This window comes from Neopelma chrysocephalum, unplaced genomic scaffold (genome assembly GCF_003984885.1).
Source record: "Neopelma chrysocephalum unplaced genomic scaffold, ASM398488v2 Primary Assembly neopelma1_71, whole genome shotgun sequence".
Taxonomy (NCBI): domain Eukaryota; kingdom Metazoa; phylum Chordata; class Aves; order Passeriformes; family Pipridae; genus Neopelma; species Neopelma chrysocephalum.
Window position 1 is genome coordinate 8,630,707 of NW_020897731.1, and position 21,739 is coordinate 8,652,445.

A 21,739-nucleotide genomic window follows, 5' to 3' on the forward strand; every position below is an offset into this window, starting at 1 on the left:
CAAGTGCCCAGTATTCTGCTAATCAAACCTTGAAGGATTCACTCAGAAAACAAGAAACACACTGTGGCAATACCTAAAGTTTGTCTTTAACTGGCTCCTTTCATGTCACATCAGGGGAGATTTAAATGAGGTATCAGGACAAGGCTTTTCACTCAGAGGGTGGCTGGGCACTGGAACAGGGAAATGGTCACAGCACCAAGCCTGTCTGAGTTCCGTAAGTGTTTGGACAACGCTCTCAGGCACATGATGTGATTCTCAGAGTGTCCTGCACAGGGTCAGGAGTTGGACTTGATGATCCTGATGGGTCCCTTCCAACTCAGCATATTCTATGATTCTATGACATAGGAACTCTGTGGGAAAAGAAATCTGGTACTCCAATGTAAATTAACCATATGGACCACTTTTCTTTTTTGCATCCTGTTTTGTTCACTACTTTTGTTCAGTCAACAACTAAAGAATTGCACTGTTTGTTTACTAAAAAGTAGAGGGGGGTTAGCATCAGGAAAATTTGATATCTAGGAAACAAACAGCTGCAGTAAGTTACTGCATATAGTTAAGTTATTTCCATATAATTGAAAACTAGAAGGAGACGGACTAACTTCTGGTCTTATAGACATTTTCTCACAGCAGATAATATTGAGATTCAAAAACATAAGAATGAATTTTATGTTACTGTAGGGATATACTGTAATGTTTCCCCTCCTCCATCTAAGTTTGATTTTTCTCCTTGGTCATTTTTCACCTCAGTTGCATCAGAAGTGGTATGAACAAAGGGACTTAGTTTAAGCAGTCAAACTATCACAGCTTGGGAAGGTAGCTCTTGTAAACTGAAGGGTCTTAAATATAAAAATATTACCTCTCAACCAGCAAAGATAAACACAAGCACGTGCAAAGATAAACAGAGAGGCATTTATAACAGCTCAGCTGACAGATGCTACAGTCAAAAGCTGTAGTCTTTTTATGGTTTTAAATATATATATACATTAAACATAACAAGGAAGTCAGATGTAGTGATGCTAATTATATTCAGAGGAACTTGGTGATGTGAATGGACAGATTTCAATACTATGTATTCTTGCTGTTAGTTCATTCTTGCTGTTACATTTAAGACAACCTTAACCTATGCATCTGCTTAGGCCAGCAGTAGGTGATGAAACCAGCTTTATCTTACTACTGCCCTAGATCTTGAGTTCTTGCATTGTCAGAAATAGGTTTTCTTTACCATTAAGGTGATGATCTCAACTCATTCAAGTATCTTGCTTTTACACTCACAAGACAAAAATAACACAAATTAAATTATGTACTTGAAAAGCATTTTTATTATTATAGGTATTAGAATGTTTCAATTTTTTCACCTATTATAATTCTCCTTTTCCCAGCCTATATAACAAAGAAATCAGGTTGGCCTCAAAGGTGGAAGTTACAGAGAACAGTACAAAAAGCACGTAGGCATCTCAATATTTCCAGCACCATTTTCTGTGACATGTGAAGTCAAGTGTGCCTTCTGCTTTCCTACACAGTACAAGTTTGTTGGCATTTGGCTGAGGTGATCTGCAAAATTTAGTTGCAGTGTTGCCACATATGACTAATATAGTCATTGTGCCCACTAAACATTTAGAACTTATCTCCTTATTGACTTTTTATTAGTTTCTTGCACACAGAAAGGATGAGTAAGAAAATTAAAGAACAACTGAGAACACATCTCCTTGCCAAGAAGATAATGCTACTCGAAGGAACAGCAGGGAGGTCTCAGCAGGATGGCATTATTGCAGCAATGAAGAGCCCCAAGTCCTCCCACTTACCCCTTTGGGGCTGAAAAGAGGGCAAATCTATCCTATCAGAAGTGTTGTTTGCCAGAACTACGAAGACCACACTGCAGACTGCCATAGAAACAAGCATTCCAGAAAGATGACAGCCGCAGTAAATGAAATAGGGGAGGGAAAGCAAACAAAGCAACATGTAATTTTCTCGTTTCCTACTGGTTTTCCCTCCCTTCTTCTGCCCTAACTTTTCACTTCTGAGATATGCTGGTTTTCCTTTTATTTTGATCTTTTGTGAAAAGTTATCCAGTAATAACACTTCACCATGCCTTAAAAAAAATCAAAAAGAAAAAAGCTGCCTTTACATACATTAAAGAAGCTGCTTCTGTGTCAGCTTCCCTGATCTGCAGTAGAAGTGTTCCTTCTACTCGCAGGATTTTTTCCAGGGACTGATGCTTGCAAATGCAGTTGTGTTTTACTGCACGAATACCCAGTACACTTCGGTAAACAAAATGTAGATATCACTAACTACCACAAAAAATTCAGTTCTTTATGAGCCATACCATTTACAAAAAGACATTCAGAGCTCCCATTTAATCTGGAATACTCTCAATATATTTAGTCATTTAAATTGCTGGAGTAATGCCCAGATGGAAAGTGGCAAGATATTTAAAGATTGATTCCATTTTCTAAACATGGCAAGAATATAGATTTATAGAATATATATTTCCACTTAATCTAATACACTTCTCTGGCCTATTAGTTTTGGATTGATAAAATGTTTTTAAATAAAAAATTAGCAGTTGGCAGACACATTAAAAATCAAAGGTACTGTGAGCACAGAGACTTAATAGATGCATATATTGGTTTCATAAAGGATATAGTGGAGTTTCTAAAAGTAGAGATCCTCTACATTTATTATAAATTTGAATTTAAGTAACAGGTTTTCAATATTTTTTTTTCTTTTTAAAAATGGGACATTGCATAAAAATGAAGAAAAATATGGGGAAACAAAATTAAACACCATATTCTCCAATGGAGAGGTCAGAACTTCACAGTTTGCTTTCATGTTCAGGGCATATAATTTCTGTATTGTAGTGCAATGGATAGTTTTCAAATATCTGTATGATATTGAAGCAGTAACTCCAATTCTAGTGGAAACAAGAAGAATCAGATAAATAATTATATTTCTGATATAACTAGCTGATTAAAAATGAGTTAATCAGCTATTCCTTTCATTTTCAGCCAAATTCAAGAAGATGCTAGGACTGTGTTTTAACAATTTAAACTGATTGAACAATAAGCTGATCATTGACAAGTAGAATTAATGATCTCAATGGAAAAATAAAAATTTCATTACGCAGAGTCCAGAATGACATTCCTGGAAAGGTTCCACTCATCTTGCTGGTTCCTCATGCTTTTTATATGAAAGTAAAACACACATTTGCAATGATTAATCAAAAACTAAACGGTTAATAAAAAGGGTCTGTTCAAAGTTCCTAATTAGAGTTAATTTAAAATTGTGCACTGTCTCTTTAGGAAGCTTGTGCAACTGCTTGGTACTAGCACTGGTCAGTGTGAGTTCAACATGCTCTTCTGCAAATGCAGTTTTTAGACAGCAATCTGCCATGAGTAAATGCTTCATCTTCCAGCTTCATGTCCCTCCTGGTAACTGCAATGCCGAGATCAGAAAGATGGCAATTGCAGGAGACCATAAAAATCCATTCTGACATGAAGGAAACAAATCTCCAAAGGAAAAGGAGAAACAGACCTTGTTGTGTAATGTTTATATAGTGAGAGAAGCATAAAGCAGAAACTCCATAAAATCATACACTCACACCTTTCTGAGACATATTTCTTCAGGGGTTAACTGTGGAGCATATTCAATCCTTTGAATATCAGACCCTAAGAAAAGCAAATTCCCATGAAATATCATTCTCCTTAAAATACAAGCACACTCACTGTAAGGAGAACTGACTTCATAATCTGCACTTTGCTACATGCTAACTTTGTATTAGGCATCTTTAAAAACCTAGTTATGGATAACATTTTTTTTATAGGCACTAATAACTCTTTCAAGAGCTCTGAAGAGGCACATATGAATTGTCCCCACACTGTAAACTAGTGGTTATTGCAAGAGTTTTGCCATTTTATTTTTAAATTTGGAAATGTTTAAAAAACTTTTAAATACAGAATAAAACAGCAAGGTCTTTTGTCATGACTGTGTCCCCTTCATAAGGTTCATGGTTTTTTTTTAATGAGAAATATAGGAGAGTGATTGTTAAACTTCCTCGAGCCAAAAATGATGCAACAAAATTTTATACATACAAAAGTGTGTGTCAGAGCCTCACATTTTCATTAGCTTTATGCACTACTCAGTTTAGCAAGTCTGTACACAAATAAACAGTAAAAGCCCTTTTGAAAACATTAATCACTATGGAACAAGTCTAAGTTGTGAAAATCAATTTTTTCCAATTCCCATTTTAATGACCTGAAACATAACAAAAATTCCTGCAGAATACACTTTCATGTAAATTTTTGCCATTAACTATTACTGCTACCCTGAAGATGGTATTAGAAGTCTCACTGAGATTAGATCACTCCATGCTACAAATTTAAAAGAAAATTACATTCACCAGGGAGAGCCTCTAATTTTATTGCCATGATTTGTCTTTCAGAGTTAATGTTTGGCAAGAAGGGAACAAAGTACAAGGTGCCCCTTTTTGCCAGGTAACTTAATACAAACTCTTTTGTCTGAGATTATAATGGGTAAATAGGCTTTGGTGGAAAGCAGGAAAAAAAATATTAAAAATAGATTATTGCCTCATCTTTTTTTCTTTTCTATTATTAGCATTTTTTAAAACAATGTTTTCATACTTAGTAAATATATACAACTACATCTTTTATTCTAATGAGGAGAATTATTTAGCTAAGAATAGAGTCCTATATTGGTTTCAAGGAAAAAATCTGAAATAAATAAAAACATTCACTTAATAACACTTTTACACTTAGATGGAATATATCCACATTCTCCATTCAGTTTAGTGATTTGAAAAAATATGTATATACAATATATGCAATATTTGTTCAGAAGGTAAAACTTTCATAACATAAAATGGAACATTTGCACAGTGAGCCAGAAGGTATAAGGCAACACAAAACCTTGACTTATTAGAACTTAATAAGAAAACAGTGCTAATAGTTCACTGTAATTAAAGAAATACCAAAAGCAATAGTGAGTAATGTCCATTTGCTCTGAAAAAAAATCATCCAAAGACACAAAGTAAATAAAGTTCTCATCCTGTAACTTTTCCTGGGTCTAGTGGCAAACTTACTTAGCATGTACACCAGAAGTATCATCATCAAATTGTAAAACATTTTAATAAATATTTCAAGTATATGAAGTGGGCTAAATATTGCTTGTTTTGAGTTCCCAAGAAAAATTCTCTGCTTGTACTTTTAAAAAAATAAAGATTTTTATATTGCATTAAAACCATTAAAGGTTCCATTTTTAAATGGATTTCTATGTTTGTCTTCAGAGCATAAAATCTCAGATATGTTCATGTCTTCAGTCATTAATACATGCAGTAAGAGACTATAAAGTCTCCTTTTTGAGCACTCAGGAAGATTGCATAGGGTATGGTCTAATTATTTACATGTTCACCATCTAGAATGGAAAGGAGAAGAGGTGTGGCAAGGGACATGGTCCTCAGCCTCTCTCTTTGTAACCTCTCCCTCACTTCCTCCATCTCTCCCCGCCTCCACTTCCACCCACTTTTTTCTTCTCTTAGTTGCTTTCAGACTCAAAATAGCAAAGTCATGTGAACTGCAGTTCTACAGGCACATAGGACAAATTTTTCCTAGAGCCGATATAAAGTTCTGTGAAGTCCTCTCATGTAAATCCGCTATTTCAACAGCAACCAAACTTTGCTCAAAGCATCCGTGAGAAAATTGAGGGGGAAAAAATCCTACAAAACCTACATGATGAAGTTTGACATGACATGAAGTAAAAAATGACACATCTGACAGGCCACAAAAATTCTATTACCGGACAAGTTAAGATCTGAACTGTAAATTGGCAATCTTTTAAGAGAAGATGGTTAATAAAGAGCAGCTACTCAGATGAGGGAATGAGCTCAGGAGTATATTGTATTCCTAACAGTGAATATCTATTTTTTATTGTTGTTTTCGATCATTTCTATCTACCCCATTTATTTCATATTCTTTGTGGAAGGGTGACTAGGACCAGGCAGACTTCAGTAACTATCACTCCATGCACAAGCAAACAAAATAGATGTTTTTGCTTCAGTAGTCAAGTTAGGAAACAACTCTTGTCTCATGAGTCACTTTAGTTTCTAGTTAAGGCAGTTAAGGGCTTTGAGAGTGGATTACAAACCCTGTATGTAATCCTGCTGGCATCACTTTCTACCTTTCAGGTTGTCTTTGCCTCGTCGCTTCACTGCTCAATAGAAAAGGTGCAAACAGCCACACAGGAAGTAGAGCTGAGAGACATCGGAAAAATGCTTTAGTCCAAAGGACCCCTATTCAATATTAATACAGTTTTTTTATTAATTTTGAACAACTGGCAGGAAAAGTTTCCCATGGTCTTTGAGAGACCATGAGATGTGATTAGATTTCAAAGTAATGCTCAACTTATTTGCCTAGGAGAAGAAAAGGTAAATGGGAGACAAACTACTCTCCTGTTCACAAGCAGTCTGTATTTAAAAAACAGTATTAACAATCTTCAGCAGGAATTTTTTGAGTTATCCAAGGTCTGAGAGTGTATGAAGTACCCTAGGCAGAGCAGAATTTTAACTAGCTCTCAAATAACTTGGGTTATTTTTTTCCTATATACTTTTTCAAATGTACTATTTGACAAGAAAAAACCCACACAATGATTGACAGTTTGGAATTATTCCTAAATTACTCATATCTCAACTCATAAATATGTGAGTGAGGAAAAACAAACAACATGAAAAAATTATAAATAAACTATTAATAATCTATAATATTTTTAGCAGTTTGTAATGCAGACTCAGCAGTATGCCTCCGAATTTATCTTTGTGACAGATAACTTGTTGTCCTCTTGGTGTCTCTCATTTGCATTTTATAAAATCTGCAGCAAAATGTATATTCATGGCATGGAATGGTCAGGAAAGACTCATAACTGCCCTAGGTTAACTGAGGAGGCTGCCAATTTAGGGAGGGGATACTTCAGGGCTGCTCATTTTTGAAAGTGAACATTTGAAAGTAAAAGGTTTACAACACATGCTTTAAACTTGGGCTCAGAGATTGCTGCAGTATCAAGTTCTCACTGGTGCATTCCCGGCCTTAGTTACAAGATATCTGCTCTCTGAAACTACTGTGTGATGGAATTACTCAAATTACTGCCTTGAGCATTGATTAAAATAGTGGGTTTAGTATGGAAATGTTTCCCATCGACAACCGTGTTATTCCATTTACTTTTCTTTGAAATACAATAAGGCTTGGGGGTTTTTTATTCTCTTGATCATCCTTTTGACCAATCACTCCTGCATTGAATTCATGCTGTTTAAATACTCCATTGAAAAGGGTTGAGTATAATTATCTTTCCGGTATTTATAGTATAACATTCTTCTTATTCCTAGATTTTGAAACAGGAAGAGAAGGAAGACATCCCCAGTGCCAGAATATTCTAAGATTTTATCATGAGAGTGAAGATTATTCATTCTGAAAATAGAGTTAAATCATCTGAACATTGCAGTAAATCAAATATTTATTTGCCTGCTCCAAATTCATAAATGGAAATTGTCTCTGAAAGTATAACTCATTCTATGAAGTTAAAACAACATGTTGACAAACTAAGTTTCAAGATCATACAAATAAACTAAAATACGAAAAGATATTGTAGAGGAGAAATAATATTTGTTTTAAAAGAAAGATCAGGATTCCCGGCTAAAAACCGTTACAAGGGCAATGAATTATCATATATTTTGGTATTTACAGTTATGATTTTTTAGAAATATGAACAAAAATATTTCAAAAACTGCACGCTTCAACTGCCTAATGACTATTTTTTATACCACTTTATTATGTAAGTTAGCCTAAGACAACCACTGGGGGAATCTGATTTGTGTAAAGGAATATCTAAGTGGGAATGAGCCACCACAATATGATTTGCAATCCCACCTTCATTCTTCCAACATAAAACAGTAGGTATTGACCAAGTAACTCTGCAGTCAGGTGCTCTTAGCTACTGCAGTGCTCCATGAGCACTAGGAAGAGGGTTAAGTTACAGCAGACCTCTTGCTGACTTAGCTTATTCCAGAAAATGGATGAGCATCTCCATGGTGGAGCATAGGAGCTTTCAGAAATTCCCCACTTGTTTCTGTGTGTATAACCTTGCCCAGCTGCGGCTCAGGAGCTCTGTGGGATTTACCATATACAACTTGGTTACAGATGTCAGTAGGTTACAGCACTGCAGTCCAACAAAACCCATCTGGCCAGTGAGATCACCTTGGGCATCAGAACAGTACTAATTAAAGTACCTCAGGATGTCAGTCTTTCTGATCCTAATAAATATTCAAATGTTATTGTAAAGGTATGCCTGTGGGAATATGCTTTCTATCATTTAATACTACATAAAGTAAAATTATTAGCTTCATTTTGAGTTAAATATGTGTCAGATTCTGATTTTGTCTCTGTTGGAGTAACTCAGAGTAACTTAATTGCGTCTGATTTTACAATAATTCATCTCTCTGTTAATTCTCTTCACCAAAACAAAATAAATCCTTAATTATATCATCACCTATTGACTGTTTTAAGACCCTTTACAGAGGTGCAAATTATTAGCCAGTTTAAAGGTACTGAAGAATCAAACCTATTAACTTCAGTGCAATTTGCTTTAACTCACACACCATTTCTAGAGAGGTGATTGCTGCAACCTACTGAGACTGATGATAAATCACCCAATGAAAAAAATGAAAAAAATTTCTACAATCAAAAGGATAAGTGTTCTGAAAAGGTTAAAGAAAATTTATTTTTGCTTCATTAGCTCTAGTAACAACGTAAAAAAAGAAATGAAAGTGCATAGAATTATAGGTATAACTAGATACAATAATCAGAAATCAAACATATATTTAGCAAATCATAATATGCATGTGATTGAAGCAGCCATGTGTTGAAATTATTACCTTAAAGCTTGAAAAATGAGTGGCCAAGAATAGCTAAATGTTTATGCTTAAATTACAAGGCATATGAAACACTTGTTTACTTGGATAATGCAGGGATCAGGACAGTTTAAAACCAAAGGTAGGTTGTAGTTAACCAGCTCATTGTTTCTAAATTTGAAACTAAGCTACTAGAGCATAGCCTTTAAAGTAAATGTGTAAATTAAGTAACATAACATACACTCAGGTTATGGTGACTTAGCTCTTCATGACAAAACAATGTCATATATTTTTTTCATTCTGTTTGACACAATTTGTATATATCGAGGACACAGGGGTTTTTTGCTGTCATAAACTGCATGCAAGGGAATGAAAAATGCTGCTAAAATGCAAAAGAATTGTTTAGGGCAGTGTTTTTTCTTTTTTTAATTTAATGTTGCAAAATACAAATATGATGGTAAAAAGAGGAATCTGTGCTGAATAAATTCTTAACTGTTTGTATGTCCTGAGGAAATTAATGTGAAGCAGATTAACCATCACTTCAGGATGGTTGCTGTTTAATTTATTATTCATAAAAGAGTTCAACTTTTGATGGTGAGATATTTCACAGCCAACTTCTAATTTAAAAACAAGTATTTCTTTCAGTATTTATTAATAAATACAGTACATAGCATCATTATGTATAAATGTGGCAGAATGTTACCCTTCTCCATTTCCTCAAAGACAAAGGGATTGATCATGTAATTTCCATGCAAATATACTCTGACAGTGATCAAAGGAGGTTTTACTCATCAAAACATATTTTTGGGTTGGGCCCTGATAAATTGATACATCTAATTGCTGGGATTTTACATTTACTCATTTATCTTCTGACTGAAGAATTTTTTTTTCTGCAGACCATGTATTTTTATGTGCTGCAAAATGAATGCTTATGCAGTACAATTATTTTTATCACATTATGATAAACCACCTCAATCAAAGCTTTACCATTTTTAATCTCTTTGAACAATAGACTCAAGACAGTAGAGACTTTTTGTACCTGTAACTTGACTGATGCTAAATTCAGTAATACCATTGTATCAAAAATTCAGAATTCTTGGAAAGACAATCATTTCTCCTACACTAAAAATTTCAATAGGAAAGGTACCTTTAGAGCTCAAACTTTTCCAGGCAAAAATTCGCTTTATCAAGCAGCAATTCCTAAGCATTTTCTTGCAGCGTGCAGGCTTCTGATGATACTGTTGCAAATCTTCATTCTGTTCATGTGTTTTCTTCTCAGGGGCTAACACTTCCATCCTAAACAAAAACTTAACCTTTAGTTTTCCTGAAGGATATATACACAGCTTAAATCCACAGACTGTGGGTAAGGGAGATGGGGGGAGAAGGGAAAAGATGGACTGGGGAGGAAGGGAAAAGCTTTAGGATTTCATTAACCACTATTCTTAGCTCATACATTGTTCGTATTAATTAACTTAAATGCAATTATTGTAATAATATAATTTTGTTTTGCATTACTTATCTGGAACATTTATGTATTTATGTATGTATGTATAAATATACAAATGGGGTAAAATCAGATGTTATCTACTATTTTTTAAAACTTTGATTTTACTTAAATGATATAAATAATATCTTTAGATGGTAAGTAAATATTTAGCTCTTACCTTAGTCAGTTGTCTAGGTAAAGAAAATAGGTAATCCTCTATGCATGAGCCTATTATCTTTCCTATCTTAGCTTGACTTACATCAGTGTCATAGAGGAGAGCTGCATTCCTCTAGCTGTTATTGAAAGACAGCTGCTCTACCCAGAAAAGATGAATAGTTGGGATTCTGTGCTGCCTTAATGCCACTGTCACTCAAATGCAGAGAAGCAGCTGAGCCACTTGAAACCAGTTGTACACTTGGGGACCATTTCTCTACACTACCTTCTGATTCACAGAGGCAGACCAATATATTTCTACATGACATTATTTTTCTTGACAGACTGACACTTTGAAGGAGCTGGGGACCATTAGCAACAACCAACACCGACTAGAACCTAACCAAAGACCTACACAGTTGCTACAAACCCAAGAAAAGGTACCTACCCAATTCTCCAAGACTTTGGTGCTACTCCAAGGTCACACAAGAGTCCCAAACAGCATTCCTGTTTGCTCTTCAGCGAGCTCCAGCCGGAGATGCCGAGGAGGTGACTGCTGCTGAGGACAGAACAACACTGCAAGCCGTGGCAGCCCTTTGACAACCAGCCATAGACTGCACCAGGGGAGCTATTCTGATTACAAACAGTAACTGTGCCCAGACAGTTGCAGGACACCAAAGTGGCCCCTATTTCATTCCCCTCTTTTTCTCTCACACCGTGCTCTCACACATGATCTGCATCTAACAACATTATACACAATTTCTAAAGACAAAAGGTAGTAAAGAATCAAAGGAAAAAAAAATTGGCAGTGGTCACAGTACACACCAGAGTTTGTGAAACAAAGCTGACTTTTCAATTATAAACTTACTACCTCCTAAAGAAAGCAAGCTTAATGGAACACAGCACCTCACTGCCTGCACTTGCATCACGAGTTCCTACTGATTATGCAAAACAATCATGGAACAAGTTTCCGTTTCCTGAAATTTATTTTTTAAAAGATACTATAACTTAAAGGGTTTTTTAATCAGTCAGCTTCCCTTCGAACTGAATTAATCTTCATGCCAATTACATACATTTGCAAGTTTCATGCATGTGAAGTTCCCCAGGTACATTTGAACTATGGCTTAACTATGTTGATTTGTGCAAAATGTTACACAAACCCCCACACCTACCTATAACAACTGGGGACATCTCAGGTCTATCCGCACAGGCTAGGACACCAATTCCACTTCTGGAAACAGTCTATCAATCAGCAGTAAATTCTGGTCATAACAGCAGAGAAGCATTGGCCTTAAAAACTGATTTTTAGTCCAACTAAGTAAAAGGGAGGCCTTTGGTTCAGATTCATACATCTAGGGATGTATTTCAGGCCCGCCACTACTTAGAACTGAACAAAGCTTGAATATGCACTCTTGGAACAGTACTTGCTGGTATAAGGTCCTATGAGTCCCATGGCATGGTACAGTGCTGCAGTCATGGCTGTGTTCCCATTGCAAGCTGCTACTAAAGTAAGCTGTATTTCAATGTGATAGTAGAGTTTCTGAAACTTCTAAAACTTCAGCAGAGAAACTTCTTCCAGTTTAAGCATATTTCACAGCTTTTTTATCTTCTGTCTTTCAAAGGTGACATTCTGAGAATAAATATTAATTCTATACTGTGTTTTACTGTTCTAAGAAATACATTTTCACCACAAAATATTCCATCTGGATTTCCAGATGATTACTGGAACAGAATTTTCAGTGCCAAGAGTAAAGCATGACTGTTAGTTATTACACAGAAATAATAGCTATTTTTTAAAGATAATGCTCTCAACTATTTCTACATCCCATCTTTAAATGAAACTAATGTACTCCAGAAATTAGAGTTCACCCCTCTGAAAACTGGCAGCTCACTTTTGATCAGAGTCTGCGCAAGGCATCCACAGGAAGTCACCCATCTTCTCTGGTGGAACACATCTATATCGCTCCTGTCCAGTACAAAGAGAAAACCAACACTGTGACCACGAGCACTGGAATATGTTGGCATATAGCATAGCTCCAAAAACCTCAAACTTGAAAGCATTGTTAAAGTAATTTAAGATCAAGATTTCTGGATATAAACCTTAGAGAAACTGCCTGCCCATGTAACAGTCAGCTACAAAATCCCTGATGCTCCAGCTCAAAGGTTATGTCTCATGACACGTTCTGTCACACTTCTCAGAGGGCCAATTCAGAGCTGCCTGATCTCAGACATTCATTAATCCATAGACACAGGAGCTGATACAAGCATCTGGGAATGTATACTGCCTAGACATGAAGCAACTGTTCACAGGCAATGGGAGGTTTCTGTATATGCCTCCACATTAGCATTTAAATAAAGTCTTCAGGAGGGACAAGAATACAGAGGACCTTCACCAGAGATGGGAAATGTGAAAGCAAAAATTTGATAACACTACTCGGGAGGGCATGGAAAGGTAGAATTGTTGCTGAAATCTTTAGGGTTTATTTCTGTGCAGCTGAAAACCATGTCTTATTTGCCAACATGTGAAGAGGTTCACTTGAGATATAACTCTAGATGAAAAAATATTTTTAAAAAAATGGTTCAGAATATGTCAAGAGGTTGAGATCCCACTGTATCTGTTTCCTTACTTCAAACCTTAATCAACCTCATAGCAGTTTTCTTCTATAATAGAAGTATACATCAATCAGAAGTTCTTTGTGCTGCTAATTGTTATAATTTTGTAGAGAGTTTAAAATAAACTTAAGCTATAGAATAATAAAGTTCAAGGCATCATTGATTTTTTTCCAAGCAAATGATACTGTACTTCATATAATGATAATACTTAATTTATAAAAGGAATTAACATCATGATTCTGAAGCAATGCACTTGATTTACCTCTTTCTCCTCTACAAATCAGGTTCTCTGACTTTGAGAAAATTAAATGGATTGGTAGTGAATTCCACATTTACAAACCCAAGGACTGTAAAACATTCATTACATGAAATATTGGAGAAAAACTGGTCATGCTGTAAGTAACATGAGAAAACTATCATGTATGGAAAGGACTTCAATCCAGGCTGCGCGGGATCCTTCCTTTTCCTTGATACATCGAATACATTGAATACAAGTTAGGCCAAATGAAAAGGGAGTTAAAGAGCACTCTACAGAGCCTGATCAACCTCAGAATCTGGGGATAGGGAGATCTTAAAACTGGAATTGAGTAGCAAAACAGGTAAGAAAGTAAATAAACAGACCTATGCACTAGCGGGAATATCAGCAACAAGACAAATGAGGAGAAACGACCTGCAAAAAACCAGAAATGCCTCTGATCTGAGCCCTTACATGTTACTGCAGAAGTAACTGGGAACTTGCACTCTTCCTAAGCACAGGCAAGTCAGGAACAGTGCACAGAGACAGGGACTGCCTAAAGAAAGGTTTTCATTATTTTGTGTTATTGGATTTTATCCGTAATCTGTTACATCCAAAAATAAAGCTGCTTTTCTGCATAAAATTTGTTATTTCCTATCGATGGTAAAATAACTGTTCTTATGAGTGATCTAAATCTTACAAGCTAAAAAATCCAGAGAGTCACAGGCTGATGAATCATATAAGGACTATGTGATGCCACAAAGCTACAGACATTTTCAGCAATAATTATTTGGACTACCCAGTCTTTTAACTGGGTACAACATGGGTACAACAACAGCAAGTATGCAAGTTTCCCCTTAAAATTGCTGGATCAGATTTGATCTTTGTGAAAATGAAACTGAACTTTAGATAGAATTATGGAAAACTATCTAATTCTTCCCTTGATAATGAAATAGCAGTTGGGAAGACTAGAGGCATCATTATAGAGAAATAGCTCAGGGATATTCCAGGTGAAACAGTCAAAACTGCATGGCATCTATATGGAATTCTGGGGGTAATTTTCACAGAACTGACTAGTTGGATTAGCTGACTACTCCAGCACAACTATTTCAAGAACCTTCACTGATGACTATGTGTTCTCATAAAAGTCTTGAAGAAAGAAATGGTTTAATGTCAAAGATGAAGGTGGGTTAAACCAGTGATGTCTGCTGAAAACTTTGGGCCACTAGAGATTGCAGCTATAAGTTGTGAAATTAAAACTGAAAAACAGGGCAAGCTTAGAGAGCCCAGTTCTGGATGAATGTGTGGGTGACTGCTAACATATTAAGGGATATTACAATGAGATGCTTCAGAAATAAGCAGGGTTTAGTTTTGTTTTGTTTTGTTTTTCTCAGCAGAAGTAATTGTCAGTAGTATTATATGATACCCAATTTTGGCAGATGAAGGAAAGGATTTGTGAGTGGAAAGAAAAATTCCATTATCTTTCTGTAGAACGAAAAATGGAACAGAAAAAGATGGGAAGCAAAAATATATCAGCCATTGTATAGTGCTCTCTAAGGCTTTGCTGTTGCATAAACTTGAGTTCCATTATCATATTTTTATCCTTTTCAACATTTGCTTGTCTATTTATAGGCCAAAAAAATCACAATTGGACAAATACCAGATAACAAAAGCTTCTTGTAAACTTCAGTGTTGACTAAAATTTTGGGTTCTACTTTTGCCAAGAGAAAGCAGGCAAATCTTAATTTTACTTGAACGTAGTGAAGAGATTAGCAGGCCAGTCTCTCTGGAAAGTCTGTGGGAAATATTTGAAGGTAAGTATAGGGAGAACTGGTATCTTAATTTTTTTTCACCTCATAAAGGTCATCCTTATTTATGTATAAAATGTCTTTAGGTCTTGCCTGTTCACGTGCGGTGAATCTATATTGTAAATGAGGAGCAAAGAAAAGAAATAGGAATAGTGGGGCAGCACTGCCCCAGAATTCTTTTGGTTTATTTAGCTTTGGACCTCTTGCTGGCACAGCACAGGTTAATAACTGATTTCAGGTTGTATTCAGGTTGCCTGGATTAGATGGAAAAAAAATGTGTTCTCGTATGTTATGTCACAATGCTTGTGGGCAATGCAGGTGACAGGAACACATTCTGATACCTTCAACAATTATTTGACTGCAGCAAGAACTAAGAGCAACATAACTTAGAGCAAGTATTTGTGGGTAGGAATTTCAGAGAGCTCCTTCATTGTGCCAGAGGAATTTCATGTCATAATTAGCCCTCTTGGGGCTATAGATATATTGGGATGAGCTCTCACTGGATGATTAAGTAGCCAAACGAAACTGAGAGAAAGGGTTTACGTCCTGTCAGATTATAATGATAAGAGAGATGGCAGTGACTCCAATATGGATAGAAAGAATTTTAATGTTAATCCATTGTTAACAGCAATTAAAACATTCCTGCTTGCTATTAGCATTTGTCTGGGATGCATATATCTACTCCCATTGGTTAAAGTGACAGGGGTTTTTAGATGTTCAGTGGTAATAAATATTTCTCAGCAAAGAGAAATGTAGTCTATTTACTGGTGAAAAATTAGAGTTTTATGGCTGCCAAGAAGCTTTCTTGTCAATATGTCAAAGGCTTGATTCTTACAGGACTTATTACAGGTATAGAGTAACCTTTCATTCTCCAAAATCTCAGGAGGAAATCTGACTAACAAGAGAGGGTAAAAAGGACATGCAAGCCCTAAGAACTTTTCACTTATTTCCAAAAGTTTTTTTCTCATAACTATCAGAACTCCATTTTAGATGATGATCACTACTTTGGAAAGTGTTGCATTTTGCTTTTGGTCAGGCTCCTAATTAGCCCAATATTTGTCAAAATATCCCTAGAAACTATCTGCAATTTCCTTTCCCTGTGGATCTTTAGCATTTATATATTATTTTTAACTAAAGAAACATGAAACAAACTGTCCATCCTTATTTTTTGGCATGGAGTTTCCAAAAAGCAACAAAAATAAATTTTTCCAGGAGACATAAACAACTGGTTTTTTCCATATGTATAGATCATCAAGTACAGACAGAGAACGGGTGTTCAATTCTCACATATCCATTTAATTAATTTTTTATGATGCCATAGAATTAAGAACATATCCAGGAATCCTCATAGGCACAGTGACTTATTAATGAACATCTAAGTAGTTTTGGAAGCAGTGAAAAACACAAGTAGCACAGTAATGGTAACAAGAAAGGGATCACTACCTCCTGCTCCTATCCGAAAAGAAGCAGCTTATCAGAGAGTGAGCTGCAGATGGGGCAATGCCAATAAATTAAGCTAATTGAACATTGGCAAAACATTTCCGTGATCCCTTTCTTTGCCTCGTTGTTTTTTTTGCTTGTATCTGAAATTATTATTTCTAAGGTACATTCTCCTTCATCCGAGGTACTTTCAGACATAAACAACTTAGAATTAAAAAATGTCTTAATAAATCATCTACAAAATGAGTTCATAACTGCTAAAAAGCAATCATCATTGCTGTCTTTTACTCACTGAAGAACAGGAAAAAAATTGGAATGATTTCAGAGGCTATAATGTCATGTTGATATTTACAGTCCTTTAAATGGTAAAAGAAGAGAAAGGAAAAGGGGTGCAGATGAGCAACTAATTGAATAGCTGAAATGAGAAGCTTCTAAAAATTTATTTGATCATGAGAAGTGTTTTATTCATAATACAGTCACTGAAGAAGGGGCTTGAGGAAACAGAAGAATGTTACTTCTTGGGACAGGAAGCAAAACAGATCTCATATTTAATTTTGGTTTCAAAGAAAATTGATTATAAACCAGTAGATGAGAAGTTTTATGGTTTCATGTTTCAGTAGAACATAACTCATATATTTCCTAAAAAAAGACACAGAAGCCTCATTTACCAGGCATGTATATATTTCTTGGAGACATGAATCAGTATGAACATATTTGTCACTTGGATCTCTGATGAAGTATCAGCTGAACTTTTAAGTGATCTTCCAAATTTTGGAGAAAACAATGCAGATTGGATACAAACTTGCATTTTTAGGCTGTCACATAAATAAAATCATGTTGAAAATTATCATCTCACTAACTTCATGCTTGTTGCATTATCTCAGCAAAATAATGATCAACATCTCTAGGACAATGGAATAGGAGATAAAAGCAAAAATATTTTCAGAGAGAATTTCAAGCTGTGGTTATTTGGATATACATGGAAAGAGAACAAAGTTATGAAGTAGATGAAATAAAAGTAGCAGAAATTTCTGAATTTTAAAAGAGGCTTTCATATGTTGTTATAAAAGTATTCACATGAAGCTGTTCGCAAACAATTTATATTTTCTGAGATACAAACAGTCTCAAAAATTGAACAGAGGTTGAGAGAATATAAATTCAGAATATAATCAACTGCGCTATACTAAAGGCCCATTGTGGTAAGATGAAAGGAATTCAGGAGGAAGAAACAACACTAGCAAGCACGAAGATCATTTATTATCTAAAAAGGTAATAGGAGGAGCTTTTTTTATGCAATTTTTGAGTGACTACATTTTATATATGGTATTTAATCATATTACAATTTAGTAAGTTCAATTAACAAGTGACATGTTTTTTGCTACCTCATACAAATAAATTTACCAGAACTATTGGATTTGTTAACAAATGGCAAGTCAAAATTGTCTCCTCAGAAACATGTAGCAGCTTTCTTTACTTGTAGGGCTGTCCAGCTATGTTTAGTCTTCACAACACTAGACAACATTCACAGCAGTCAAAAATAGTTGCATTTGTCATGGACATTAAGAAAAGGGTTCAAGTTGGTTATAAATATCTAGAGGCCAAGCTGATCGATACTTGCAATTTAGGTTCAAGCTGAATCAGCATCAGGCAGGCTGAATGCCCACACCACTAATCACATGGGCCACCCATACAATTAAAAATGCTTACTTTATAAGGATTTACTGTTTGTTGTGAATGTGCCTGACAGCAATGGGAACAGAAATAATCTGTTCTGTCACAGAACAGAGAAAGCACAAGTGCTGTATGAAAACAATACCTTTAGTCTTCCACTGGAACAACTACATCTAATGTTTTTTACATCTAAATTCTTAGTCTAATTGGAGAGACTAATGGGTCAGTTAATTAGCAAAACTTATAGTTGTGGTGTCTTTTGTGGCTGCAGTTTCTCACGGAAAATGAACAGAAAACACACAAAATATGTTACCAAACAATTAGAGCTACAGTTTTACCATTAAAAGAGGCAGCTTTCCTCAGTAATTAGCACACAGAATATCAGCACCTACAGAAAACACCTTTAATAGCCATGTTCGAACTACTGATTTTCTACAACAGCCTAATGATCCTTATGCAGGACTAAAAGCGAGGATAAGAGTGCCATAGGAGTCAGGAGCTTCTCATCAATTTATTAATCCCTATCTCAGATTCAAACACACATTCGAATATTTTTTTTAAACTTCAGTACAAAAAACCTGTCTTATACACTTATGTAAGTGTACACTTATGCACTTATATAAGTGCACTTCCACACTTGCATAAGACTGTGTTTTCATATTTCTAGCCACCTAAAATTCCCTCTAAGGCACAGTGTAACCAATTTGTACAGCATAGACTTTCTACAGTTGCCAACACTTTCCAGAATTCCCATAACTGGAACACCTGGGAGCCTTTTCTTACTCAAAATAATCTTGAAATATTAAAACAGAACTTTTCATTACAGAAAGAACTTTATCAGCATGGGCCTTAATCTAGTGATATATTTACACAAGACCACGTCAGGGAAAAGCTGATTATTGTATTACTTGTGGGGGGAAAAACAGGTTTTTTAAGTGGTTTAGCAGGCCAGCACTATTTAGAATTGAAAGACTGCTGTTCATGAATATTCAAGATATGCTGTTATCTTTGATTATATAGTGTCAACATATGTCAAATTCCTGTCCAGGTGTAGCAGTGGCAGTGTATTTACAGTGGTACTGAGAAATCCTCAGAGGAAACAGTGATGCAGGGTACTCGGAAACTACAGAAACAGATTCATCAATGACATGCCTTATTCTAACACTTCACAATGACAGTAAGCATTCTGCAAGCTTCCACCACTACCTTTCAGAAAACCAAAAGTTGTCACTTCCCAGTGAACTAGTAAGCTCTCAGGAATCTGTGTTGTTACTGCACAATAGCTGGGCAGGAAAGAAACAGGGAAGCTGTAATTTAGTAGTCTCACACTTTTGCATTGCAAAAGATTTTACATCATTTGGAAGCTGTGTTTGTGAGACAAAGAGAAGTCTCATTTTTATCTGTATTTATTAAATGAGAGAAAACTCAGTTACTTCTCATTGTTAATGAACAAGTATAATTATTTTTAATTTTCCTCTTTGGGCAAATACACGCATAAAACAATTATCTTTCAAAAGGTGAGACTAGAGTTAGGCTATGCTAGGAAAGGATAAAAAAATGTAAAATTTAATGTATTTCTATAGCGCTTATGAAGGCAGCATTGCTGGAGACTGTCCATCTTCAACTAATTATATTAAACTTTAGACTCAGTAACTGCACATTTTGACAGCTAAACATCAAACACCTGTTTTTTTATGAACCCAAGGAGCCTGAAAAGATACCAGCAAGTTATAGCTGTTACCTATCTTAGACGTGGGTATTGTTATGTGTCTTCTCAATGAAGTGACATAAAGATGTCTGAGACAGGACCTTAGCTACATGCTCTGCTGTCACTACTGTGATCCATGGATTGGGACTAGATGATCTTTAGGGTCCCTTCCAACCCAGGCAATTCTATTATTCTATGATATCCACCAGCTTTCATGTCTGTCTTTCAGTTATGTCTCTGTTCATTAAGTTTTACTGTGTCATAGGTAAGATGGTATTAAACATGAATGGTAGGGGTTACTCAGTGAGAATACGTCTACGAATGGAGAAGGGATTGGCTCTTGGTCCAACTTGTCAATGATTTTATCAGCAATTTAAAGGATGCTAATTATTTGCTTAGATGGACAAATGCAAAGATTTATGTAATAAATAATCAAGAGGACATTTTACTGTTACGGGATAAACTCAAATTTTTTTTTTTTCAGTTCAGCAAAATGCAAACCCACACTTCCAGGCATAAAAAATAGAGACTTTATCATTGTTCAAAACAAAAAACCCCTAAGGCCATACCAGACAAGCATCCTGGTTTAGAGTGCAAACTTCCAAAGAGATGAGAAAACAGAGGAGTAACTTCAAAGGATGACTGCAAAGTAAAGGAAGTAAAGGGATTACTACATCTCTCTGTGAAGATACTCATCAGTGGAAAAGAGATCTAAATACAGAAAACTTTTGGGAATGATGGGCATGGAGCAATTATGATTGAAAAGTTGAAAACTGAAGCTGGAAAAATCTGGAAAATAAGATGAAAAATTAAAGTAATTAAATATGAGTGGTGATCCCTTTATTGGTTTGTTTTGCTAAAAATAATAATCATATTTGAAACATAAATCATGATCCAATTCCTGCAAAAAAAAGACCTCTGCCTGAAGCAGGTCAGCTTACTGAAGAAGAAGAAGAAGAAGAAGAAGATTACTGTGATCATCTCTGGATTTTAAAAAATGCTATTTTTTGCAGATTGAAGGAAAGAGGACTGTGTTGTTCTCCCCTCATTTCACAGATTGTTTTCAAGGGTACCTTCATCGTCATTAAAAGTTGAAAATATAACTGTAAAAACATGAATATAGAACACGGTTCTGTAGTAATTCTGTCAGATTTTCTTGCAAATTCCAGAGTTTCTGACAATGCTTCTAACACCACCTAAATTCTAGCAAGTGAATTCAAGATTAAGCATTTTTTTTAAGGATGAAGTCACTTGTCTGCATTTGCTTATGTTGTACTTCAGCACAGAAGAGTGTCAAAGCTCCACACAAATCTGTATGTAATCAGATGATTATAATTTAGCACTATGTTAAATGCCCAAGTGATTAAAACACATGAATAATTGAAGGGATTCCTAATGGAATAATTACAATAATGTTCTTTAGTATATCCCTATTTTCATAGCTTTAGGCAATACCAAGTGGTTCAAATTAATAAACCATCTCACATATCAGATGACTTTCCAAGACCTACAGTTCAGTATTTGAAACAATTGGTAAGGAAGGCAGTCATAAACATTGCAAATAATAATGAGATTTTTGACTTTCCGGTGTCATGCAAATTGATGTGTGCCTGACATAGGCAGATTTTGCTGCTAAACTCAAAAGCTTTCAGCTTTGTCATTGTCCCCATCTTGTAATTGGATGTGTTAACTCAAAAAGATACTAAAATAGAAAAGT

At 35.4% G+C, this 21,739-nt stretch overlaps 1 protein-coding gene across 4 annotated transcripts in view; it reads right to left on the reverse strand.

Moving 5' to 3' along the window:
- The window catches only part of KCNIP4 (potassium voltage-gated channel interacting protein 4), a 409,601-nt gene that overhangs the window by 358,213 nt on the left and 29,649 nt on the right, over nt 1-21,739 (reverse strand). Inside the window, exons 1-2 of one of the 4 annotated variants that reach the window (XM_027686735.1) lie at nt 10,996-11,142; nt 10,056-10,204 (exon numbers count right to left, since the gene is read on the reverse strand). The exons of 2 other annotated variants lie outside the window; for them this stretch is intronic. In XM_027686735.1, the coding sequence (XP_027542536.1) occupies nt 10,056-10,203 (148 nt within the window). In that variant the 5' untranslated portion in view covers nt 10,204; nt 10,996-11,142. Of the gene's footprint in view, nt 1-10,055; nt 10,205-10,572; nt 10,704-10,995; nt 11,143-21,739 lie in introns of those variants that run through there. One more of the 4 variants, XM_027686734.1, reaches the window with a different exon arrangement.